This window comes from Myotis yumanensis, unplaced genomic scaffold (genome assembly GCF_028538775.1).
Source record: "Myotis yumanensis isolate MYYU_CA2020_CCGP unplaced genomic scaffold, mMyoYum1.0.hap1 SCAF_13, whole genome shotgun sequence".
Taxonomy (NCBI): domain Eukaryota; kingdom Metazoa; phylum Chordata; class Mammalia; order Chiroptera; family Vespertilionidae; genus Myotis; species Myotis yumanensis.
Window position 1 is genome coordinate 39,592,116 of NW_027223764.1, and position 27,796 is coordinate 39,619,911.

The 27,796-nt window shown below is 40.4% G+C and overlaps 1 protein-coding gene across 5 annotated transcripts in view; it reads right to left on the reverse strand.

Annotated features, from left to right (window-relative positions):
- CTNNA3 (catenin alpha 3) overlaps positions 1–27,796 on the reverse strand; it is a 1,374,069-nt gene that overhangs the window by 1,270,043 nt on the left and 76,230 nt on the right. For all 5 annotated transcript variants that reach the window (XM_070432843.1, XM_070432842.1, XM_070432840.1 and 2 more), the window contains exon 4: positions 18,883–19,049. In XM_070432843.1, the coding sequence (XP_070288944.1) occupies positions 18,883–19,049 (167 nt within the window). The remainder of the gene's footprint in view (positions 1–18,882; positions 19,050–27,796) is intronic.

Sequence of the window (27,796 nt, forward strand, 5' to 3'; positions counted from 1 at the left end):
TCATGGATGTTTCTAACTCTCTATCTCTCTCCCTTCCTCTCTGTATAAAATCAATAAAATATATTTTTTTAAATAAATAAATAAATCTCACAGGAACCACGGGAGGTCCCAGCTCCCTACCCATTTCACCAGTGAGTCAACTGGACTCCTAGTTTGAAATGGGTTTTGACCACAATGCTGTGCTCTTGCTACTTTATCATTAGCTCAAACAAGGCAGAGTGAGTGAAGAGAATGCAAAAAGGAGATAAAAGTAACATGTGCTGAAACAGAAAAGACTCCCTGATATGAGACTTGGGCCAGATAAAAGACATGAGGGAAACTGAATTGGGCCTCAAATCACAGGAAGAATTTTCAGAGCCTTAAATGGGAACCAGTCCCACCCATCAGTTCAAACGCAGCCGAAGTCTGCTCATTTTCCCATTTTGTGGCAGAGTAAACAAATTTCTTTAATATAATTTTAATAACCATTATATTCGCTGTTTTATTATGTTATGTGATTGTTTCTGTGCCTTGCTATTCCTTGGTCTATTCTCTCTGTGTTCAAATCAAAATAATACCAGGTCTACAATTTTAAACAATTTAAGTAATTTTATCTATAAATAATACAAACTATTTTGCCAATCAATCTATTCCCTGAGAAATATTACTCTACTTCTTAGATATTTCTTCCTCACATCTATGTGAACTTTTATACAACTCCAAATAGAAACTTCCGGATTAATACATTAATAACATTCAAAATAAGAAACGTGAAAACCAATAATTCCAGATAACCCGTCTACAGCCAAAGAAGTGAGAGAGGAAATCCAGTAAGGATGCATAACCACAAACTGTTTTCATTAAAGGTCAGAGTCTGCATAATGTGGAGATTTTAGCTCGAACTTTCATTATCAGGACATATAGCCTCCATTGACTGATACTAAATAGCTCAGAATACTCAAACTATGATGATTCATTCATTTAAGTAGATTTTTTCATGCATAAAAACAAATAATTATCAAGGGGATGTCATAAAATCTGTAGAGTAGCTTTTTGTTAGATCCCATTCAACACACTCCATCAATACCTGCCCACATATACACTAAAGATGCTAAAGAATAAAAGCACTAATTTTACCTTGTGGATGAAGCAGAAGTAAAAAAGATGAAAATAAGGCAATGCTAAGGTAAGGTTCAGGTTTTACTGGAAGATATTTGACATTAACTCGAGCACAGTGGCCTATTGGAATGAAAAATCTTCAAATTGAGTTAATGTCAAATATCTTTCAGTAAAACCTGAACCTTACCTTAAGCATTGCCTGGATTGTACCTGTTCAAAGTTTGGGGTGGTCATTTAAAATAATTCAAGAATCCCAAAATAATTTGTTGAATGTTGATATTCTTAACTCATTACAGACAAAATGTAAACCTTAAAAAAAAAAAAAAAAGCCCAGGGAATAAATCTGAACCCAAAACAAACCTGGGTGTATTCTAAAATGTCAACACTGAATATTAAGATGGTCTTTTCTCTGAGAAACAAATGCAAATTCTGTCCTATTTGGCTATCGTATCAAATATCACAGGGCAGGCGAGAATGAGAACATGCAAACACCATCTCTTAGCCCAAATTTTTCCATAAAAGTAAGTGCTGTAAACCCGCAACCAAGAGTGTTTTCTCGCCTGTTTCCTTTCTGTTCGAGTTCCAATTCAAGAGTGCAATGTGGAGGTGATCCTGAATTCACCAACTCCCACAGACACACTGAATCACAAACTATGTTTGGGGGGGGGGGGGGACCCTAAACAAAGGTGGAGATACTACTTCACATCAGGTAAACAAGCCGGAAACCATACCAAAGCAGGTAGAGACACAATCTCGCCATAAACCCCACCCCGCAATGGAACAACCCACAATCAGGAAGAAACTTAAAAAAAAAAAAACAGAGCACCGTGCGGAGTGAAGGGTTCATACCTCACATCAGGCACCCCAGCTTTTAAGACAGGCACCTGAGAGATGAGCCTCCAAGACACCTGGCTTTGAAGACCAGTGGGGCTCACAGCCACCAGACTCCTGGGGCTGTAGCTGCCTAAGAACAGGCTCCTAGAGGGCTCCACACAGACTCACCCACCCTATGGCCAGTGCTAAAGCAGTCCTTTGAAATGAGCCCCAAATTTACATGAAAAAAGACTCATTTGTTTATTTTATAACATTGGTCTGCAAGGCAGAGGCCTGCTTGGATAGTCTTGGGGCCATTTTTTTCTTTTTCTTCTTTTTTTTTTTATTCTTTTTTTAGAGGTTGCCGTCTTTACACTCCCCCTCTGCCTTGCTCCAGCCTGTGGTCACTATCTTTACACTCTCCCACTAACAGGCTGCAGAGCACCAGCCTTTCACAAAGAGGAGCGTCTACACATGTCTGGTGGCCCAGTTTCTATGGTGGCCACCCAGGGGTGCCCCAAGATCTCCTAGCCTAGAGGACAGGGAGGCTTATGTTCCCGGGTCCCATGGAACTGTAACAACCAGAAAGATAGTTCTTGCCCTGTCCAGTGGCTCAGTGGGTTGCAGCATCGTCCCATGCACCAAAAGGTGGTGGTTTCAATTCCAATTCAGGGTACATACTTAGGTTGTGGGTTGATCCCCAGTCAGGAAGTGTATAGGAGGCAACCAATCAATGTTTCTCTTTCACATCAATGTTTCTCTCTCTCTCCCTTCCTCTCTCTCTAAAGTCAATGAAAATATACCCTCATGTGAGGATTTTTAAAAATTAAAGTTCAAAGAGAAATGTACTAAAACTAACTAAAATATGTAAAAAAAATACATAACATGAATAGATGTAAATTGTGACGACAACAACATAAAGTCTATGTGTGGGAGAATTAAAATACCCATAGAAGTTACATAAAAGGAATAAAAAAGAAATCAAAGCATATCACTACAAACATAATCTATCTCGTTTTATTTGCTCTCCTGAGCTCCAATATATTTGTAGTATCTACTATCTTTCATATGTGCCTCAAGTCCAGTATGTCTAAAGCTCGTAAATTGCTTCTCTATATGCAGAAAACCAGTGTCCTCAATGCCCAACCAAATTCCTAGAAGGCTATTTCCCTTTCCCTCTGAACAGATTCCAATCACTTTCCAAATTGTACTGTTCCTCCTCCATCTCTCTCATTCATTCCTCACCCCACCCCATCATTTCACCACCAAATGAATGCATCAGCCTCATTACTGGCTCTCTACCTCCAATCTGGCCCCCTTGCCAACTGCTGACAGAGTAATGGACCTAACATATAAATTTACTTGTATAATTTTCCTGCTTAAAATTCTTTAATGGTTCCCACCCTCGTTTCAGACTATAGTTCAAACTTTTCAACTTAGCCCATAGCCTTTCACAAGTAGATCTATGCCCACTCTCCTCAACTTCAACTCATTCCTCCCATACAATCATCCTTCATCTCAGCCATTCATAAGTATGAATGGTCTTCAAGAATATACATTCCCTCCACTTAAAATGCTCTCTTCCTTCACTACCTCCCTTGCCTAGTTCTCTCTCCAAACTCGGTCAAGCATTATAAACTCAAAACACTCTCCCTTGATACAGCTGCCATCATGCCTCCTTAACACCTTACACCAACCTCTAGCCTAATAACTTATATTGTTGATTTCTTAATTAGTCTATAAATTCCAGGAGAGCAGGACCCTGGTGTTATTTTTTCTAAATATGAATCCCTAGCACATAGTGTGAAGGCTGGCATACAGTAAGCACACAAAAAGTAAGCATTTGCTGAGTGGGTTAATAAGCTGATCAAACTGGGGCTCCTTGGTCCTTTTCAGAAGGTAACATTTTCACATGATCTAAATTATCTTTGTCCCTCAAGTTTCCAGTATGAAATTCAGCACAGAACCAGATATTTGTGCCCTATCTGTCTCTATTTTCTACTTTTTCCTATTCCATCTTCAATACCAGACTTGTGACTTACTTTTTTCTTTAAACCTTAATATCTCTCTGTGTATTTTTCCTAGGATTTTGTGCAGAATATACTTGGCTTCTAACAGCTCTTAAACATTAATTTCTCCCCTTATAAACTGCTAATATTTCTTAATAAAAAGAAGCTTTAAAAACTCTTTTTGCTGGTACATACCTTCCTTTTAATAAAAGCTGGTCTCAAAAAGTCTCAGCTATCAATATGGTAATATGTGACTTTCTGGCAACATTATAAATATTCTTTATATCCAGAATCATTTTTAAGTACACAAAAGCTTTATAGCAATGTACATAGCAAATGTAAACTATGTATTTGGCATAAGAAGTTATTAAAACTGGACCTATTTCTATAATGACATTGATCTATTTCCTAATCCAAAAAAACCAACATTCCCACTTTTTAAAATATAAAACTAGTTATCTATAATAATAAAAGCATAATATGCTAATCAGACGGGACATCCTTCTGGACGACCTTCCGGACGAAGCTGGCCGGGGCTGCGAGGGAAGCCAGGGTCCTGGGTGCCTGCTGGCGGCTGGAGGGAAGCCCGGGTCCAGGGTGCCAGAGGGAAGCCAGTGTCAGCAGCTGGGGGAAGGAAGGCCTACTCTTGCACAAATTTCGTGCATCAGGCCTCTAGTGATATGATAAATGGGAAAAATTTAGTTCAACTCAGGTGTCAAATCTAATTCCCTTCCTATTTTAAGAATGAAGACAATATTGCATTGCAAGAGTCCAAGAGCGAGAGCAAAGTACTACCACGGAGAAAGGTAGGACAGGGTTCTTGCCAGGTAATTTATATATTAAACTTCACAAGATCCTTTCAAAGTATTCAGAGTGAGTGTTATTATCCTTAGAGCTCAGAAGAAAAAAACACGGCTCACAGATTTTTAACTTTCCCAAAGTCATCCAGTTAATCAACAACAGAGCCAAGATTCAAGTAAGGTCTCCCTATTGTCAAAAGCCATGTTGAACCTTATAAAATCCAGATAAAAATATATAATGTGAACTATTGAGAAGTATAAACCATAAAGAAAGGTTAAAAAAAACTTGAACAGTACAAAATAAAGAAAACTTTTAAGTTCCCATAGAAAACTATGAGCAATAGTGGTGATAAATCCAAATTGCCTTTACAAGTTCCTTAAATTAATTCAATATTGAAATGACACATTTTTTTCTCCATCCTCTCTTACTTTTGATTTGGACCTATTTTCCCCAGAAGAGAACATGTATTTCCTTAAGGAACTAGATACCTTTAAAACTGCCATGCTGGGAATCCTTGATGTATTGAAGTGAATATTAAGTCCCTGTTGGTGCAGTACTGATCCTATTGAGAGTAGCACAGTGAATCATGTTTGCACTAGTTGGTGATCTCAGTCTATGTCCTTTATAAAAATGGTTGATCATAATTGCATCTCTGGGGGAAGTCTCAGTGGAAAGAGGATAATTTAATAAAGATAAGAAAGTATAAGGTAATCAGAAAGTGTTTAGACTATTAAGGTAAAGACTATTAATCAAAAGAGTGTAACATCTCACTTACCTGACATTTAAGAGGAATTATACCTCAGCAGGGATGAAATATTCTGTTATTTGGAAAATATCATAATAAGGAGGAAAAGGATAAGGCCACATTATAAATATTTTAAATATTTTTATAAATGAAGAGAACATTGTGAAAGCAGAGAAATTCTTTGGTAGTGTACAATAAATGAATACAAAATGTAGCAGGAACTTGTATACAAGTGTCAGAGCTAAAAAGCCCAAAATGAGCAGAAGCTTGCATGAAATCATAAGATTGTAATAGAGGAGGAGATGCAGGCCGTTGTCTATTATATTCAAAACGAGGGCAAGAAATAAAAAGGTGTCTACTGCTTTTGAAGAAAGAATATGTGTCCAGAAGAAGAAATCTATATCTTTAAAGTTGATGCTCTCCCCCAGAATACATCTGTACTAGATTATTATCATACTAGGGGCCCAGTGCATGAATTCATGCACCTTGAAAGGAACTGTGGGCTGAGAGGCTGCAGTGGGCACAGGGGCGGGTTTCGGCCCATCCTTTGCACCCCTGCCTGGCCCCTCCCACCACGGCCCCTGGTCCCCTGTCTTCCAGCAGCCCCACTCCCACCACTGCTGCTCCCATGTGCTGACAGCACCAGCCCCACTCATACCCACTGACAGCGCAGAGCGATTGGGGCCAGCGCCAGCAGCGGCTGCTGCCCCAATCAATCTTCAGGAGCAGGGGGAGGTGGAGAAGCCCTCAGGGGCAATTGGGGCCTGCAGCCACTGCTCACACCCGCTGATGGCGCCGAGCGATCAGGACCAGCACTGAGCACCGGCAGCAGGTGTAAGCAGCGGCTCCAGCACTGGTTGCAGGTGCAAGCAGGGCCATTGCCAGCAGCAGGTGCAAGCACCCGGCAGGACCGCAGAACACGGGAGCATAGAATTTTCAGTAACCACCAGAGGCTCGCCCCAATGACAGCAACCAGCGCCCTGCCTTGGTCTGGTGCCCCCGCTCACCTGCCCCACCATCCCACCACAGTAGATACCCACCATGTTCTGCGCTCTGCCACCTGCTGCCAACGCCCGTCATGTTCTGCGCACACCCCTGGTGGTCAGGGCACATCATAGCAACTGGTTGTTCAATTGTGCTGTTTGGTCTATTTGCATATTAGGGTTTTATATATAGACAGTAGGATGTTTGTGCGTGCACATGCAGAAGGCAGGTGGGAGGGAGGGAGAAAGAGAGAACTACAAAATTCCTCCTAGGGAAAGAACTATCTATATTGAGAAAATACCTTAACGAGTAATTTAAGGTAGACAGTGATATCTGAGGGTACAAATGAGCAGAATCCTAGTTGATGGTGGAGAGATGGAAACTCTTACTGTATTCAAATAACAGGAATTTAGGGATGTATGGGACAACAAAGGAGAGTAGGTAGAGAGAAAAATGAGAAAAAAGTGGCTAAAGAAATTTGAAATTTTCTAATATATAAATCAGTGATGGCGAACCTTTTAAGCTCGGCATGTCAGCATTTTGAAAGACCCTAACTTAACTCTGGTGCCATGTCACATATAGAAATTTTTTGATATTTGCAACCATAGTAAAACAAAGATTTATATTTTCAATATTTATTTTATATATTTAAATGCCATTTAACAAAGAAAAATCAACCAAAAAAATGAGTTCGCGTGTCACCTCTGACTTGCGTGTCATAGGTTCGCCATCACTGATATAAATTGAAGCAAGTTAGATCATACTGTTCCACAACAGAACTCCTTCCCTTCCATCTTCTCAAGCTTCTATAAGGTTTGCCATATCCATAAACATGGCTTGTCCGGGAGGGGGGAAGCGGGGGAATCAAGGAGGAAAAGATCAACTTCCAATTATGGATTAACATACTGCAACAATTTTTGCATGTATCTGTCCAATTAATATATGAAATAGGGATAGGAATAGCATCCAAAACTACAATTCAGTGGAGACAATAAAAGCTTGGAGCCAGAGGTGACCCTGAAAATATGAGCCCCAGAAAATTTACAGAATCTTGGGGAGAACATTACACTTGACCGAACACAGAATGAGAGTTCAAGCCAATTCTATCTAGATCTTAAGGGCAAGGAGAACCCTGCAGACAGGTGGTTTACAACCTTAGGTAAGTGGATTGTGAGTAATTGAAAAATGAAGACAATAAAAAGGAAAAAAAGAATAAAAGCAAGCAAACAATGGTCACTTAGAGCTCTTATGGGGTTCATTCCCTTTACAACTGGAGTTACTACACTGATAAACCTGCAATGCCACAGATAATACATCTTGATTTCAGGAAGGCCTTTTAGAAAGCGCTGGAGGATAAAATAAATAAGCGTGGTTTACACAGTAGCCCGATGAAATGAGTTTAAAACTCATTTTAACAACTTCACTCAACATGTGGTAATATTTGATTCATGTTATCTGAATGGAAGATATAGCACACTTTTCCATGTCATTAAAAAATTTTCCATGAATAGTTTGGTCAAAGAAATCTGAAAATGACATCAGGTTAGGAAGGAAGACAAAATCAAAAGTCAAAAAGATCTGAATGGACTGTATCAAAAAAGCCAGAATTAACAAGATAAATTTCAATGAATATAAATGTAACATCTACCTTTACATATAGAAAGATAACTAGTGTCACAGGAGAAAGATCTGGATTAAGAGTAGTTTGAGTTCAGAAACATGGAGCTTTTAATCGCTCACAAAATCAGTATGAACCAACAGCTATCATAATAGGTAAGGTTGGACATTAAGTCGGGAATGTTATTGTCAGAGTATATTATGCAATGTTTACATCATAGAGTCTATTTTTATTTCCAGATATCTTAATGTCAACATTCTATGAAACCTACCTAATAATCTAGAATATGCATAGAAAAAATTAGAGATGATTTTGCAGACTTCTATTTCTTGTATTGGAAAATTAGTTATTCAGTTCAATCCTTCTGCTGATTAAATCTAATAAGACTTGATGATATGTAAAAAACTTCATCCTTAAAACATCAAAGAGCTAATAAAACAGTGAGGAATCTCTTGAGATGAGTTCCAGAAGAGATAATGTTGAGCACACAAAGATAAGACACCATGAGCAAAAACCAGCATAGTGGTAATACAAGCAGACACCCTGGGAGTCCAGACACTGAAGTTTTCAAACTTTAACCATAAAACAATTCTGCTTACCTTGTTCAAGTATTTAAAATGCAAGACTGAGCCCTGGCCGGTTGCTCAATGGTTAGAGCATCACCCTGTGCATCAAAGAATGGGGGTTGGATTCCCAGTCAAGGGCATGTACCTCAGTTGCAGGCTCGATCCAGCCGAGTAGGGGCATGTGTGGGAGGCAACCAATCAATCTGTCTCTCGCACACTGATGTGTCTCTCTCTCCCCCCACCACCCTTTCACTCTATCTAAAAAAAAAAAAAAAAGGAGGGGGGAACTATCCTTGGGTGAGGATTTAAAAAAAAAAAAGAAAAGCAAGATTAAAAATTTCAACAGGAAAATAAAATCATACAAGATATGGAAATTCTAGAGTATTCTGAGTAGTCTGGAACTGTTATACAAGAACTAGAGGCCCAGTGCACAAAATTCGTGCAATCATGGGGGTGGTCCCTCAGCCCAGATTGCGAGAGGGCACAGACCAGGCCGAAAGACCCCACTGATGCATGATCGGGGCTGGGGAGGGACATGGGAGGTTGGCCAGCAGGGAAGGACCATGGGAGGGCTCCAGGGCATGTCCAGCCCATCTCGCTCAGTCCCGATCAGCCAGACCCCAGCAGCAAGCTAACCTACTGGTTGGAGTGTCTGCCCCCTGGTGGTCAGTGCACATGATAGCGAGTGGTTGAGTGGCCTTAGCATATCATTAGTATATTATGCTTTGATTGGTTGAACAGACAACCAGATGACAGGACACTTAGCATATTAGGCTTTTATTATATAGGACTAGAGTCCCGGTGCACAAAAATTTGTGCACTGGAGGGGGGGGGGGGGGGGGAGTTGTCCCTCAGCCCCACTTGTGCCCTCTCACAGTCTGGGACCCCTCGGGGGATAACGACCTGCTGGCTTAGGCCCGCTCCCGGGTGGCAGAGGGCAGGCCCAATCCCTAGGTGCAGCCCCTGGTTGGGCTCAGAGCAGGGCCAATTGGGGAGTTGGGGCACTGCCCCCTGTCATGCACAGAGTAGGGCGGATCAGGAGGTTGCGATGCCACCCCCAGTCAACGCTCAGGGTAGGGCCGATTGGGGGTTGGGGCACCGCCCCCTGTCACACTCAAGGCAGGGCCGATGGGGAGGTTCTGGCGCCTTCCCGTCACACACAGAGCAGGGCGGATTGGGAGGCTGTGGCGCCGCCCCGTCACGCTCAGGGAAGGGCTGATGGGGGGGGAGGGTTGTGGCGCCACCCCCTGTCACACACAGAGCCGGCCGATCAGGGGGTTGGGGCGCTGCCCCGTCACGCACAGAGCAGGGCCGATGGGAGGGGGGTTGGGGAGCTGCCTCCTGTCACTCACACAGCAGGACCAATCGGAGGGTTGGGGCGCTGCCCGCTGTCACAGCACAGAGCCGCCGATCAGGGGGTTGGGGCGCTGCCCCTGTCAGGAACAGAGCAGGGCCGATGGGGGGGTGTTGGGGCACCGCCTCCTGTCACGCACAGAGCAAGGCCCATCGGGGGGTTGGGGCACTACACCCTGTCACACACAGAGCAGGGCTGATCAGGGGGTTGGGGCGCTGCCCAGTCGCCCACAGAGCAGGGCCGATCCGGGAGTTGGGGTGCTGCCTCCTGACACCTTCAGGGCAGGGCCGATCAAGGGGGTGGGGCGCCACCCCCTGTCACACACAGAGCAGGGCCAATCTGGGGGTTGCAGTGCTGCCCCGTCACGCTGCTCCAGGGGCAGGGAGGCCTCTCGGCTCCGCTGATCCCGGTGCCGGGAGACCTGGCGGCTCGGCGGCTTCGGGGCTGTTTGTCTTCACTCCACCGCTTGGAGCCTGTGTATGCAAATTAACCGCCATCTTTGTTGGTGGTTAATTTGCATATTGCCCTGGTTAGCCATTGGGAAGTGTAGCGGAGGTACAGTTAATTACCCTTTTGTCTTTTATTAGATAGGATGTTAAAGGGTCAAGAAATTTTTCAGCCTAGATAAAGGAAGCCATATGTAAGTCCTAAATTATCAGTTATTTGGGTGGGGGAATGGTTTTTCCTATTGCCGTGATTCTGTGTGGCTCCAGAAAGCGTAACTAGAAGTAGGAATGAGAATAGCTAGGAGGCAGATTTAAGCTCATTTTGAGAAAAAATGTCTCTAACAATTAGAGTTGTTCAAAATCAGGTTCACTGTCTCACAGAACTGAGATGACTATCACTATTAGTGACCACTTATATTGTTAGACAATTACATGTATTGAGCATTACCTTAGTAAGACATTAGACTACAGGCACTGGTATTTCTCCACTATTATTTTTTATTCCAAGTAGAAATTTAATATAATCATAAATATTATTAGAAATATTCTAAAACACTATTTCCCAAAGTATGGCCTGAGAAAGTTTCAGGATTACTATACTGTAGAAGAATTCTAGGGTCAAGAAGTTTGGAAAAGTCTGGGTTAAGCAAAGTAAAACAAGTTTCCTTCCTTCGGTATCCCTTACTGACTTTAACATGCTAATGTGCATTGAAAACATTCAAAGGGAATTCTGTGTGCAGCATGGACAAAAAAAAATTATTTTTATGTCACATATTTATAAGTCCTGTAGAATACTTTGGGGGAAAGGTTGGGGTAAGTAATTCAATGTTGATGATCTCAAAAAAATCAGTTTGTCTTCATTCTATGTGAAACCTCAAGAGGATTGAGTCAGTAATACAATTCACACCAATTTTTCATAAGGATGAAATAATGAAAAACTATATCACAATTTACCACAAAAGGTCTTCCCTTTTTCACAATGAGGTACATTGTTTTACTTAAAATACTTATAAGTGGCTTAAATGATTTAGCACGAGTCCAGGCTCTGATGACGCACCAACAGATGTCCTCCTGGCAGATCTAAATTCCATTACAACCTGTGATAGGCCCATGAACTTGTCTAAGCACTTCCAAACACTATTTATACTTAAAGCTGTTCTACCTCTTGTAATATTAAGTCCCAGAGTTGTTGTTTTCCTATTGCCTTGAGCAAGTTTGTTAAATTCAACATGCCTCCGTTTTTTCATCTGTAAAACAGTAATCATATACTTCCAGTCAAAATAGTAGAGTAGGTAAATATTGTGCTCACCTCCTCCCACAACCACATCAAAATTACAATTAACTTACAGAATAACCACCATTGAGAACCACCTGAAGACTAGCTGGACAGAAACGTCTTGTAACTAAAGGTATAAAGAAGCTACAATGAGACTGGCAGGCGGGGGGCGGGGCGGGTGAAGATGCAGAACAGGCAAGTCTCTCTTCCACTGTATGGCAATTAAAAGTCAGGAGGCTCTCTTGGCTGCAGAAGCAAGGGATCCAAGGCCAACACCAGTGCTGGGAAGAGGTGTCCCCATCACACCTGGCTAGAGAAATCAGCAGGGATTGCATTTGAGTGAGACAAAGGCCTACTGGAGATCCAAGGGCTCCTCTAGAGGGGCCTGCATTTGGACTCCCTCCCTCAAAGACTCACTCACCCTGGGCTCCGGTGGAGGGGAAGCAGCTCAAAAAGTGCCAGAGACATACAGGAGGAAAATGAATTGACTAGCTTCAGGCTGAAGGCTGGAGGGGCAAGGTGCAGCGCAGCTCTTGACGGGGATGGAAGTGCTGGCAGGGGACATTCCTCCTCTGTTGCTTACTTGCTCCTCCCAGCCCAGCAGTCACAGGTGGGTATTAATCTGAGCTCTCCAGTAATCGGGCTCATACTGTTCACCCTGTCCTGATGATTTCCGGAGACCCTGCCCCACCACTAACATGCCCAGCCTGGACCATTTCAGTGGCTTTTCCACACAGGTGGCCTGCCTCAGCTCACACTGAAGACTTTCCTAATCACTCTCAAAGACCCACTAACTCCAAACAAGCAGCCGCTAGCGTCAGTATGCCCTGTACCTCTCACTAAGCGGCAGCATGCCTGGCACAAGTGAAAACCAGTCTCAGCTTGCACTGTAACTCAGATCAGGTGGCCCAAGGCCTGGCATAAGAGGCAGCCAGTATTGGCTTGGAATGTAACTGCAACTAAATGGCCACCAGCCCAGCACAAGTGTTCGCTGGCCTCAGCTCAAATCATGATGCCCACCAAAGGGTCCCAAGCATTACACTAGTGGTAACTGGCCTCAGTTCACAGCATAGCTTCTCTCAAGCACCTCTAAACCCAGCATAAGTGGCAAAGAATTGCAGATCACTTTGTGCTCCCACCAGACAGCCCAAGCCAGGCACAAATGGTGGCTGACATTGGCCTGCTTGGTCCCCTCCTAAGAGACTACAGAACACACCCAGTGGCTGGTTGAGCACTATCCAATCAACTTCACAAATGACACATCAGAGCTCCACTATAGCAACTCCCACTCTGTGGAGTCAGCCTACACACAACAGCTTGTCTGCCGTAGTCATGACCAGCCCTCATAGCGAGTCAGCCTGAAGGTCAAACCCACCCACTAACATGCCAACAGCAGCTAAGGCTCAACTATAACAGTGGGGTGCACAGAACCCACTCAAGTGACACTCATGGAGCACCCAGCTAAGGTGCCCGGCTCAAGTGACCAGGGAGAGTGCACCACTGGGCCTCACAGGACACCTAATACATAAGGCCACCTTGCCAAAACTGGGAGGGAGATGTAGTAGATCCACCTAATACATAGAAACCAACACAGGGAGTCAGCTAAAATGAGGAGACAAGCAAACAAATCACAAATGAAAGAACAAGACAAAACTCCAGAAAAAGAACTAAATGAAAAGGAGATAAGCATTAACCTAATACAGAGTTTAAAACACTGGTTTCTAAGGATGCTCAATGAACTTAGGGGAATAATAGATGAACTTAGTGATAACTTCAACAAAGAGATAGAGGCCATAAAGAACCAGTCAGAAATGAAAGATACAAAAACTGAAATGAAGAATACTTTAGATGGAATAAACAGCAGGTTCGATAAAGCAGATAATCAAATCAGTGATCTGGAAGACAAGGTAGTAGAAAACAAAAAGAAAAAAGAATCAAAAGAAATGAGGACAGTGTAAGAGACCTCTGAGACAACACCAAGCATAACAACATTCACATCATCCGGGTACCAGAAGGAGAAAAGAGAGAGCAAGAGATTGAAAACCTATTTGAAGAAATAATGACTAAAATCTTCCCTAACCTAGAGAAGAAAATAGTCATACGTACAAGTTCAGGAAGTGCCTAGAGAAGAAAATAGACATACATACAAGTCCAGGAAGTGTGGGTCTCTTTGGGTTCATCCCAATGAAGATGAACCCAAAGAGATCCACACCAAGACACATCAAAATTAAAATGCCAGAGGCTAAAGACAAACAGAGAACCTTAAAAGTAGCAAGAGAAAAGCAGTTAATTTTGTACAAAAGAGCTCCCATAAGACCATAGGCTGATTTCTCAACAGAAACTTTGCAGGCCAGAAGGGAATGGCACAAAATATTCAAAGTGATGAGAACCAAGGACCCACAGCCAAGATTACTCTACCCAGCAAGGCTATCATTTAGAATCAAAAGAGATAGTTTCCCAGGCAAGAAAAAAACTTTAAAAGTTCATTACCCCTGAACCAGAATTACAAGAAATGTTAAAGGGACTTCATTAAGTAGGAAAGAAAAGATCAAAAATATGAATAAGAAAATATAGAAAAGAAAAAACTCACTGACAAGAGCAAACCCTTAGTAAAATCAGTGGATCAACCAACTATAAAGCTCATACCAAAAATGTACAGGAGATATAAAAGAGAAAGGAATCCAAATACAATACTTTTTAAAGTCATCAACATACAAGAGAAGAAGGCAAGAGAAAGGAACAATGACAAACAAGAACAATCAGAAAACAATAAAATGGCAATAACTGCATACCTATTAATAATTACTTTTAATGTGAATGGACTAAATTCTCCAATCAAAAGACTTGGCATGGCTGAATTGATTAAAAAAAAAAAACTCCAGGTGTTTATTTTCATTTTGGAACATCTTAATACTGTTTTAATCTCCACTGGTATGCATAATGACATTCTAGATTCAATTATACTTAGTAACAGTATAAGAAATCTGCACCTATGAAGTAACAAATCTAAAACTAAAAATCTCACTGTCACCCAGCCAGTGTTGCTCAGTGGTTGAGCCTTGACCTATGATCCAGGAGGTCATGGTTCAATTCCCAGTCAGGATACATGCCCAGCTTATGGGCTCAATCCCCAGTTCGGGGCATGTAGGAGGCAGCCAAACAATGATTCTCTCTCATCATTGATGTTTCTATCTCTCTCTCTCCCTCTCCCTTCCTTTCTGAAATCAATAAAAATTTTTAAAGAAAACAATCTTATTTACAATAACATCAAAAAGAATACCAAGGAATAAATTTAAACAAGGACAAAAAAGACTTGTACCCAGAAATCTATAAGACACTGAAGAAATTGAAAAAGTTACAAATAAATGGAAGGATATACTGTGTTCATGGACAGAAAGAATTAACATCATTAATATGTCCATACTACCCAAAGTAATCTAAAGATTCAATTAAATAAATCCCTATCTAAACAGCATTTTTCATAGAATAAGAACAAATTCTAAAATTTATATGGAACCACAAAGACCTCAAATAGCCCAAGCAATCTTAAGAAAGAACAAAATTGTAGGTATCATGCTTCCTAGTATCAAACTATACTACAAGGCTATAGTAAAACAGCATAGTACTGTCATTAAAAAATAGATCAAAGGAACAGAACAGAGAACCCAGAAATAAATCCACATCTATATTGACAATTAATCTATTACCAGGGAGGCAAGAATATACAATGAGGTAAAGACAGTCTCTCCAATAAAAAATGAACAGTTACATGCAAAAATAAAGAACTGGATAACTTTTTTATACCATATGCAAGAAAAAACTCAACATGATTAAAAAGACTTAAATGTAAGGCCTGAGACCATGTAATTCCCAGAAGAAAACACAGGCAATAAACTCTTTGCCATTGTTTTTAGGAATATTTTTTGGATATGTCTCTTCAAACAAGGTGCACAAAAGAAAAAATAGGACTGCATCAAACTAAAAAGGTTTTGTACAGTAAAGGAAACAATCAACAAAACTACAAGACAACCTATTCAATGGGAGAAGATATTCACCAATGACAAATCTGATAAGGAATTAATATCCAAGATACATAAGGAGCTCATACACCTTAACACTAAAAAACAAACAACCTGATTTAAAAATGGGCAGAAGACCTGACTAGACCTCTCACTAAACAGAACATACAGATGACCAATGGACATATGAAAAGATGCTCAAAACCACTAATCATCAGGGAAATACAATTTAAAACCATAATGAGATGTCACCTCACACCTGTCAGAATGGCTATCATCAATAAATCAACAAACAACAAATACTGGTGAGGATATAGAGAAAAGAAAACCCTCATACACTGTTGGTGAGACTGTAAATTGGCACAGCCACTATGGAAAACAATATAGAATTTTCTCAAAAAATTAGAAATAGAACTACTTTAGTCTGAAGAAACTCAAAATAATAATTTGAAAAGATATATGCACCCCTATGTATATTGCAGCATTATTTAAAATAGGCAAGATATGGAAGCAACCTAAGTGTCCACTGATAGACAAATGGATAAAGATGTGATCTTACCTAATAATAGACAAACATGTAAATTAACTGTCCCTCTGCTATGCTCACCAGTCAATCAGGAGTATGCAAATTAACCCAACAAAGATAGTGGTTAATTTGCATACATGGGGTGAAGCAGTGGAGCGAGACTGAAGGCTCAGTCCAGATGGAGCGAAGGCCTGGGTCCCGGGTGCCGGAGGAAAACCGGTGCCGGCAGCCAGGGAAAGGGAAGGCCTATTGCACGAATCTCTTCATGCAACGGGCCTCTAGTACATATATAAAATGAAATGTTATTCAGCCTTAGAATAAATGAAATCTTGCCATTTGCAACATGGATGGACCTAGAGGATAGTATGCTAAGTGAAATAAGTCATACAGAAAAAGACAAATACCATATGATTTCACTTATATGTGGAATCTAAAAATCGAAATAAATAGAAACTCATCAATACAGAGACAAATTCATAACTGTCACATGGGAGAGAGGTTGGGGGAATGGGTGAAAAAGGTGAAGGGATTAGGAATTCCCAGTTATAAAAACAATCATGGGATGTAAAGTACAGCATAGGAAATATAGTCAATAATATTGTCATAACTATGTATGGTGTCAGATGGGTACTAGGTTTATCCAGGTGATCACTCAAACATTATATAAATGTCTAATAACAGGAGTGTACACCTGAAACTAATATAATATTGTATGTGAACTGTAATTGTAAAATAAAATTTTTAAATAGAAATCATAGTCATAGAGTTGTTATGAGGACAAAATTAAAGGAGATAATCCAGCACAGTGCTTCGCACATTATAAAAATTCAATAAAATATAAACTACAATTTTTATTCTTAAAAAATGCTCTCTTTGATTTACCATTACTTCCTACTTCATTTAAATGACATGATGTGTGTGAATTGCCTAGTACTGGGCCTAGTAGTTAGTGGAATTCAAGTAAAGTGGTAGTGAAGGTGCTTGGAGTCTTTGTAAATATAGTCATCTCCTAATTGATAATACAGGTGGAAATTTTTACCTCAGAGAAGCTTTTCACTCTGCCGTATCTCAATAAATTTAGAATATAAAATATAAGCAGGCCTAGCTGGTTGCTAAGTGGTTAGAACATCGCCCTGCAGACTGAAGGGTCTCAGGTTCAATTCCAGTCAAGGGCATATACCTCGGTTGCAGGTTCAATCCTGGCCCCGTCAGGGCACTTGCAGGAGGCAACCAATTGATGTGTCTCTCTCACATCAATGTTTATCTCTCTCTGTCTCTCCCCGTCCCTTCCACTCTCTCTAAAAATCAGTGGAAAAAATATCCTCAGTTGAAGAATAACAACAACAAATAAAATATAATATATACTAATATTGCATCACTGGAACTAGAAATTTCCTGGCACTTAATCATGCATACTTATTTCTTGGTTACAGCATTTATTAGTGTCTACATTCTCATATGGGGAGGAGGTGGTACGAATGTCAGAAATGTTTAGGGACTTTTTTAAAAGGTATTCAATAAACTAATAACCAAGGAACAAGAAACATTGCTCAATTATTTCACCTACAAATCCACCAGTAGATAGCTCGTGGTGATAAAAACTACTCCCTTTCCTTAAAAGCTACTTAAACAACAAAACAAAGTACCGAATTGCTTTTTTGCAGTAATTAAAGCTATAAAAAGAAAGGCATATGAAAGTATAAAGGGGAGATCTCTCTAGTTTGGGTTAAAATAAACATTAGGGAGTAAAATAAAGATGCAAAGGTTTAGCTTAACCTTTAGAGGAAAGGATTTTGACAAAAAGGTCAATCAGACAAAGCCGTCATTTGTTTAATGGAGTAGTGATATTACAGTCACCAGGCAAATGTATTTAGGAACAGAAGAGTGGGGGTCCTTTTTAAAGCAGAAGATCAAGCTGAGATTCCAAGAGGTTCTTTACATCCTTCTCATTTGGATACTATTAGTGAGTTGACTTGATCAAACTAAATCTAAAAAGGTTTTAATAAAATTCTCTTTCTACTAAACCTTCATGAATGGGTTTGTCAAGCAAAAGAAAGCAAGCAGGTATCTTGCTTCCTTTCTAGTCACTGAGTTAAAATATATTCTCTACACATATTAAATCCATTTGTACATTTTCATAATGGATTACCGCAGGCATCACAGATACCTGTCAACGTGCATTGTTTATCTTGAATCAAGAGGATCTGGCAAAGTAATATTCACTTACAAACTAGGATAAACTTCAAATGTCTTCTTAAGTTTTAAAGTTTCTTTTTCCAATTATTTATATTTATACATATTATTTACTTTACCTCTATAATTATGTTATTATACACTTGTATTTACAGAGGACATCATCATTTAAGTGCTCAATAGCCTAGAATTTTCTCCTAGCCATTTCCTCATGTATAAGCCATCTTCTGCTGTTGAGTTTCCACTGGCTTTATTCTTTTGTCTTTGTTCTTTTGAAATATACATTTGTTTCAAAGCCCAACTCAGTCAGCTTCTGGTGGGTGACATTAAGAAACGAGGGTGAGGCCAGAATGTGCTAAGACGGAGGCCAGGTTCAGAGAATGGAATTGGAAGGGAGAGCAATGCCAAGGGAGACGAAGCCATCTTTTACTCACAGCTGACACGTGCTGCAGCAGACACATGACATCAATCATGTCTGCCAGGATGAGGAGTCTGGTAACGGCAGCCAGCAGGGCACGGGCAGCTTGAACCACAGCCTCCCTTTTTGGGAGGTAGCAGGGGTCATCTGCAAATCTCTCCGCTGATACTTTCAGAGCTTCGCCTGAAAAACACAGCCCCAAGTAAGTCATGCGTGAGGTTTCAGCTATGCCTGTGTCAGCATTTACCATCCAGCCTGACCCCAGGCACATTCCATGACTAAGAACAATATTAAAATACTGTCCATGGACACTGGAACACTGTCTCATTAAATAAACAATGCAGTTTCAAAGTGGCATTTGTGTTTGATAAATGCTCTGTCATTTAAGAAGCAGGATACCATTTTCCTGCAAGAAAATTGTGCTCAATTGACTAACAACGTCTAGTAAAATTGCTGTCAACTTCTGCATTTGCTGAATCTCATTTCTGTGAAAGCTTTCATTACTAAGGCTTCAATTGGATACAATCTTGTGTATCAGAATAAGGTAAATCTACATTGAGTTACTCTCCAATTCAATGGATGCTAGAAAGGAGCTAGCCTTTTTAAGATAAGACAGCAACTCTCTGATAAAAGTTTAACACGGGCAGTTTTATCCTAAACTGTCAATATAATAAATAAATCATATCCCAAACCTAGACACAAAAATAATATTTCATAGTATATAACTAGTAAATAAATCTGTCCACTATTATTACAGCTTTTCCATTAAAATGCACTTTATTATAAAAGCAATGTATACTCATTCTTTTTTGGGGGGTCAAGGGAGAGCTGATTGAATTGTCTTTATTAAACTAGAGGCCTGATGCACAAAATTCGTGCAAAAGTAGGCCTTCCTTCCCCCAGCTGCTGGCACCGGCTTCCCTCTGGCACCCGGGACCCAAGCTTCCCTCACAGCCCCAGCTCGTCCATAAAGTTGTCCGGAAAGACATCTGGTCTAATTAGCACAATACACTTTTATTATTATAGATGGGATATCCAAGGCCATTACATTGAGGAGGGGTAGGGGCAGGGAGGGAACAGGGCTACTTGCTGCTCACACTATATACAGATGCAAGCAAGAGGGTGTGGGGGGGCGAGAGCTCCCTGCTCCCTCCCTCCACCAGGGAAGGGCAGAAGCTAGAAGAGATCAGGGTTGGAAAGGGGGAGGTGTTTAGGGATAGAGGAATCATTAACGTGCTTTCAGAAAATGAGGAAATGGTCCCTGCCCCTGGAGTTCATTCATTTTTAAAAGTGCACAATTCAGCCCTGGCCAGTGTGGCTCAGTTGGTTAAAGCATCATCCCACACACCAAAAGGTGATGGTTTTGTTTTCAGGTCAGGGCACATACCCAGGTCGCAGGTTGGATCCCCAGTTGGAGCACATGCAGGAGGCAACTGTTTATCTCTCATATTGATGTTTCTCTCTCTCCCTTCTTCTCTCCGAAATCAATAAAATATACTTTTAATTCAAAAAACAACAACATAATTGCTTAAGGACTACCACATCCAGTGTTTAAGTTTTTCAATTTAAGCTTATTTGTGTTATAAAAGCAATATGTACTCGTTGGTTTTAAATTATTCACCATACTTAAGAGTACAGAGTGAACATTTTTTTCAGTCTCCATACAAATCCCCCAAAACACCTATTAAGTTCTTGTATACCATTTATGAAATGTTTCCATATTTTGTGTATGTGCATATGTGTGTAGATATGTGTATTTATATATATATTTAAATTTTTTTTACATGTGTATATTTTATTAATATATTCATATATTCAAACACATTAATATATATGAACATATTTTAGAGAAATTTTATGTCACAAGAAAACAGATATTTGTTATAAATGGACCATATAGAAGATAGAGACATAGATCCTTTACATAAATGATATCATACTATAAAAACTTTCAACAATTTCCTCATTTTCCTTACCAAAATATTTTCTTTTCACATTAGAATACAGATGACCAGGAGCCATACAGCACAGTAATTAACAGTGTGGGCTGTGAAGCCATTCTGCTTGTGTCTCTGTCCTACCACCTTGGACAAGTCACTTAACCTCTATAAATGAAGCTAATAATACCTACAATTTAATGAGCATAAGTAAGAGCGGTGCTTAGCACTTAGTGAAGACTGATTAGTTGGTATTATCATTCTTATTAGTACTTGACTAAGGTCACATTTTACTGATATACTTATTTGACTGGGCACACAATCATTTCCAACGTTTTTCTGCTTAAACAATGCTACAACAACAACCATGAGCCCTAGCCAGTTTGGCTCAGTGGATAGAGTGTCAGCCTGCGGACCAAAGGGTCCGGGGTTTGATTCTGGTCAAGGGCACATACCTTGGTTGCAGGCTCCTCCCTGGCCAGGGCTCATGCAGGAGGCAACCAATTAATGTGTTTCTCTCACATTGATGTTTCTCTCTCCCACTCTCCCTAAAAAATCAATGGAAAAATATCCTTGGGTGAGGATTAACAACATCAACAACAAAAAAGAACCACCATGACATATATCTTTGCATATATGATCAAATTTAGCTGTAGGATAAATTCATAAAAGTAGAATTGCTGAGTCAAAAAGCAAATGAGTTTTAAGTCTCCAAAATACAGCCATCTCACCAACAACATATGAAAGGGCCTATTGTATTCACAGTACTCCATGAATGTATTAGTTTTCACTTATTCATGAACTTTAGCATGAATAAGAATAATTTTTATTAAATATAACAAAGAATGGTGTTCCTCATAATGGGAAAAGCCTATGAAGAGGGTCTGAGGTGACCTCAGCATGTTAACATATCACATTCAGCTCTCCTAAGCAACTCCATGTAAGGAACTCAGGCTCCTGAACCAGATACTTCTGAGATGAGATTCTAATCCACCACTTCTAGTTTTGAAACTTGGACATTTATTACTTGTAGTATTCTTACCTATAAGAACAGGATAAAATATTACTTATATATATTTCATAATATATATTTAGCACAATAGGTGAACATGGAAAGCACTCAAGTATTAGCTGTTATTTTCTCAGGAAATTTCTAGTAGAGATGACAAAATTTCAAGACGAGTAAACGGTGATTTTCATGTCTTTTTCTGAAAGTCAGAATTGCAGCTAAGAGACTGAAAAATTAAAGTGACCTCCAAAATTTAGAGAGCAAATGATTCTGCACAAAAAGTTTATCTTTTCTTGTCATGACTTTGAATTGGAAAGTTATGATAGCCTGTGTAGAATGTTGTCTTTGACTTCATATACTAAAGCTAAATATATATCAAAAAAGAATTGTGTTCTTGACTAACAAGTTGAGATGTTGAACAACTGGCACAAGAGTCATACTCAGAGAAAGATTATTTAAACACTGAACAATAATTACAGTCTTTGTCTCCATTAGGTAATATGAACAGCCAAACAAGTAGCACTATTGGGAGAAACCGTCACTCCTGAAATAAAGATTCAGTACCTAAACGTCCTATTACTGGTCTCACTACCCTCCCTCCCCCACAATTCTCCCAACCCTTTTCGGATGACTCCAGCTCATATCTGGTCCCAATGTAAACATCACTTCTTCTGGGAAGCCTTCGGTCCCCATTGCTAAGGCAGATCCTACAGTAGGATTCCTTGCTTCCTATCACAATGCTCATTATCACTTACTGTAATGATTTGTATCAAAGCCTGTTTTTCTTCTGAATTATATGACTAATGAGAGCAAAAGCTGCATTGGTTCTGGTCACCACAGTATTCCCATGGTCTAAAATAGTGCCTACTCTATTGCCTACATATAATATATTCAATGTGTAAATAAATGTGTTGCTGAATAAATATGTGAATGAACATCTCCAACTTCCCTTTGACAAACATTTGTTGTTCCCTATAAACACAACTCCAACATAGGCATCCAGGATATACAGGTCAATAGGAAGCAATTTTGCAGCCCAAGTTCACAAATGAGAGTCAGCAAATGCTGTGACACAGTCTAAGCTGGGCTCACGTGCAAAGTATAAGAGGCACAGAGAGGAACTTCCCACTGCCTGACGTGTCTGAGGACACACAGAGGAATGTTCTAGGTAAGAGCAACATGTTCCAGCTATTGACAAAATTAGCTAGTTTATAGAATTTAGCTAGTTCACAGTCTAATTGACTTGTGTCAGCATAAAATGGCTATTTTCCTAATTAACTAGGGGAGAAGGGGTACAACAAATTTTCTTTCAATCTAGAATATTAGCATTCAGGCTTTATAAATTCTACACATAGGGAGTCTATTATTTTGAAGTATCATTCCCATCTTTCTTATAATGCTATTACTTTGACATTTAATGAATAGGAAATTTCACTTTTAAAGGATATGCAAATAAACTACACTTGCCTTCAAGAAATCCCACTCTCTATATAAAAGCAATTTACTGAAGTCCTTGAAAATACTACAAGAACAAGATTCAGAAAGTTTCCTTCTACTGGCTTCCTTCTGTCCCTTTTCTATCAAATTTGATCTTTTTAATCTTCAAAAAATTAGGTATGGCCCTGGCTTGTTTGGCTCAGTGGATAGAGCATCAGCCTGAAGGGTCCTGGGTTCAATTCCAGTCAAGGGCACATGCTCAGGTTTCGGGCTTGATCCCCAGTTGCGGGTGTGCAGGAGGCAGCCAATCAATGGTTCTCTCTCATCATTGATGTTTCTATCTCTCTCTCCCTCTCTCTGAAATCAATTTAAAAAAGAAGAAAAAATCCTCACCTGAGGATATGTTAAAAAAAAAATCAGGTATGAAATGCCCTCTTGAATAAAGTACTAAGATATATATTCTACAAAGATTTATATAAGAACATTTTGTACATATGAGTAATGCATGAAAACATAAAAATTTTATATATAAAAACTTATCTGATCATATGAATAAACTCTAGAAGTAAAAAAATAAAAGGAAAACTTAGGGCCAAATAGACACATCACAAAATATTATCAACAATAATAAAAGCATAATATGCTAATTAGACCGGACAGCCGGATGACCTTCCAGACAACCTTCTGGACAAAGCCAGGGCTGCGGGGGCCGAGGAAGCCACCATGACTGCGAGGGCTGAGGTACTTGCACGAATTTCGTGCATCAGGCCTCTAGTTTGCTTTATAAAAAGATATCTACATGGTTCTTTTAAAGAAAAGTCCCTTTGCTGCATTTAAAAGTATAGCTCCACTTTTTTTTTTAATATATTTTATTGATTTTTTTACAGAGAGGAAGGGAGAGAGATAGAGTTAGAAACATCGATCAGTTGCCTCCTGCACATCTCCTACTGGGGATGTGCCCGCAACCCAGGTACATGCCCTTGACTGGAATCGAACCTGGGACCTTTCAGTCTGCAGACCGACGCTCTATCCACTGAGCCAAACCGGTTTTGGCTAGCTCCACTTTCTAAAAGTGATTATATTGTTTATAAATAAGCTTGAAAATCAAAGAAAACACTGTAGAATCAAAACAGCCAGAGAAGGGGGAATAACCAAAATGAAAAGGAACAAGAACCAAAAAATCAAATTTTCTTCATTTTTTTTAATTAACATTATATTTATGGTTCAATTAAGATTTCAGGTATATGCCTGATTTTGTTTGTTATTCATTGAAAGTTCCTAAAAGGTAGGAGCTTGAATTGAACTTTGGAGCCCATAGACTATTTTTTGCAGGGTAGAGGGGAGAATGATGTCAACTAGGTCCTAAATGGAAGGAAGGAAAGAAAAAAAGGAAGGACAGAGGAAGGGAGAGAGGAAGAGAGAAAGACCTTTCTTTAAATGTTTGAGACAATTTTCATGGAACAAACATTTTTATGATAAAGTCAAGGGCATGTACCTTGGTTGAGGGCATATCCCCAGTGCGGGTGTGCAGGAGGCAGCTGATCGATGTTTCTCTCTCATCGATGTTTCTCTCTCATCGATGTTTCTAACTCTCTAGCCCTCTTCCTTCCTCTCTGTAAAAAATCAATAAAATATGTGTGTTTTTTTAAAAGTTACAATTTGGTTCCTTCCAAGGCAGAGTAATAAAGGCCAGATTTTTTTTCCTATCTGAAATAACAAAACATGGATAAAATACATTTTTCTCACATGGTTGTGAAGGCACTGGGCATCATGCAATAAAGAGCAGTAATCCCTAGCAGTGAGAAACAAATGGGAGGAGCCCTTTGATAGCCCTAGCTTACTACCTTCAGAGACTTTCCAGGCCACAGACAAGGAGGACACATTAAGACAGAGCCTGGCAAACTCTTTGAGCTGAAGAGACAAAGCTGAAAATCCAGGGAAATTGTGGCAGCTAAAGTGCACAGGACAGGGATTGGGAAAGAAAACTACAAAGAGAACTCAGAAGATCTGCAGAGGCCCCCTCACTGAGTATTCAGCTTACTACTGATCAACATATACGTATATGGGAAGAAAGTAGCCAGGGCTAGGGAGAGAACCATACAAAGGATTGAGGTAACAGTACTCATACAGACCTGGGTAGAGGCTTGCTCTCACCATGACTCATTGACATTGGATAGAGTACATACAAGGGCCTTGCCTCAATTGTGGGGAATAATTAGCCCTAGACTGAGCATTGCTCCAGGCCCCCCTTAGCAGTGGTTTTCAAAGGGAGCAGAATTCCCACCTTCAAGGCCAAATCAATAATGAAAAGAGAGCTCTTTTCCTCTCCTAAACCCGCATCTCGCCTCATACTCTCCTCTTCCCGTGAGCTGTTCTTTTCTTGTGCCCTTTCATCTTGCGTGGTCTCCTCTCTTGACTTCAGTGGTCCAGGGAGGATCGCTTTCTTCGAAGCAACACAGCAAGACTCATACTGTGGTGACGTTTGCTTTATTGTGGTGGTCTGGAACTGAACCTACAACATCTCCAAGAGCTTTTATTAATATGTTAAAAGATAAAAAAGCCGAGAGATCGAAGATGGCGGCATAGGTAAACACCGGAGATTGCCGCAGTAAACAACCACTTCAAAAATACAACTAAAAGTCGGAACGGACATCAACCAGAACCACAGGAAGGCTGGCTGAGGAGAGACTCTTCAACTAGAAGCAAAAACAACAGCATTCCGACGCTCAGAGGAGGCGTAGTGTGGAAAATTTAAAGGTACGGTGGTGCGGTGATGAGGTGGTGCGCGCGCAAAGCGGGCTGGCGGCTGAGGGCGCGGTTGTCGTTTTCAATCAGGAGTGAGTCTCAGACTCTGGGCTACAGATCCGGGCGAGTATCTAGGGACCCAGACTCAAACGGGAGAAGCGGGACTGTCTGGCTACGGCCCCTCCGAGGTTTGCAGCGATTGCTGGGACAGAGAGGCAGAACCCCTGGGGACGGACTGAGAGCGGCCATAGCGGCTCCCTCCCCCCGCCCTGTTGAGCCCGCCCCGCCCAGGCCCTGCGCACAGCCATTTGCCGATCGCCTCAGGCAAAGGCTGGATTAGCGCCTCCCCGGAAGACAGACGTTTTCCGCACAGCTGATTCTCACAGCCAGTCGGCCTGGTGGTCAAATCCCTCTAGTGTTAACTACAACAATTAAGGCTTGGCTAGAACAAGACTGCGCACAGAGACCACAAGGGGGTGCACCAAGAAAGCATAAAAGATGCAGAGACAAAAAACCATGACAGAAATGGAGGATATGGAGCTAAGAATCGAAATTTTGAGGGCTTGCCATAAATTTGTGCAGAGCCTCATGAAAACTAATGAGACCCTCGATGCTACGATAAAGAAATTAGAAAGTAAGCATACACGGACTGAAATAAAGAATATTATACCCAATAGCAGACCAGAGGAGCTCAAGAATCAAACCAAAGATTCGACAAAAAACACCCAATTGGAAAAGCAAAATGAAAAAAGAATCCGAAAGTGTGAAGATAGTGTAAGGAGCCTCTGGGACAGCTTTAAGCGGTCTAATATCAGAATTATTGGAGTGCCAGAAGATGAGAGACAGCAAGATATTGAAAACCTATTTCAAGAAATAATGGCAGAAAACTTCCCCCACCTGGAGAAAGAAATGGACTTACAGGTTCAAGAAGCGCAGAGAACCCCAAACAAAAGGAATCCAAAGAGGACCACACCAAGACACATCATCATTAAAATGCCAAGAGCAAAAGACAAAGAGAAAATCTTAAAAGCAGCAAGAGAAAGAGGCTCAATTACCTACAAGGGAATACCCATACGACTGTCAGCTGATTTCTCAACAGAAACTTTGCAGGCCAGAAGGGAATGGCAAGAAATATTCAAAGTGCTGAATACCAAGAACCTACAACCAAGATTACTTTATCCAGCAAAGCTATCATTCAGAATTGATGGTCAGATAAAGAGCTTCACAGATAAGGAAAAGCTAAAGGAGTTCACCACCGCCAAACCAGTATTATATGAAATGCTGAAAGGTATCCTTTAAGAAGAGGAAGTAGAAGAAAAAGGTAAAGATACAAATTATGAACAACAAATATGCATCTATCAACAAATGAATCTAAGAATCAAGTGAATAAATAACCTGATGTACAGAATGAACTGGTGATTATAATAGAATCAGGGACATAGAAAGGGAATGGACTAACTATTCTTGGGGGGAAAAGGGGTGTGGGAGATGCGGGAAGTGACTGGACAAAAATCATGCACCTATGGATGAACACAGTGGGTGGGGAGTGAGGGTGGAGGGTGGGGTGGGAGCTGGAAGGAGGGGAGTTATGGGGGGGAAAAAGAGGAACAAATGTAATAATCTGAACAATAAAGATTTAAAAAATTAAAAATAAAAAATAATAAAAAATAATGAAAAGAGAAATAAACCCAACTGTTTAAATGGAAAAGAATCTAAATAGACATTTCTCCAAAGAGGATAGAGAAATAGTCAATAATCACAGAAAACGAGTTTTCTATCAAAAATGTAATTTAAAGCTTAAG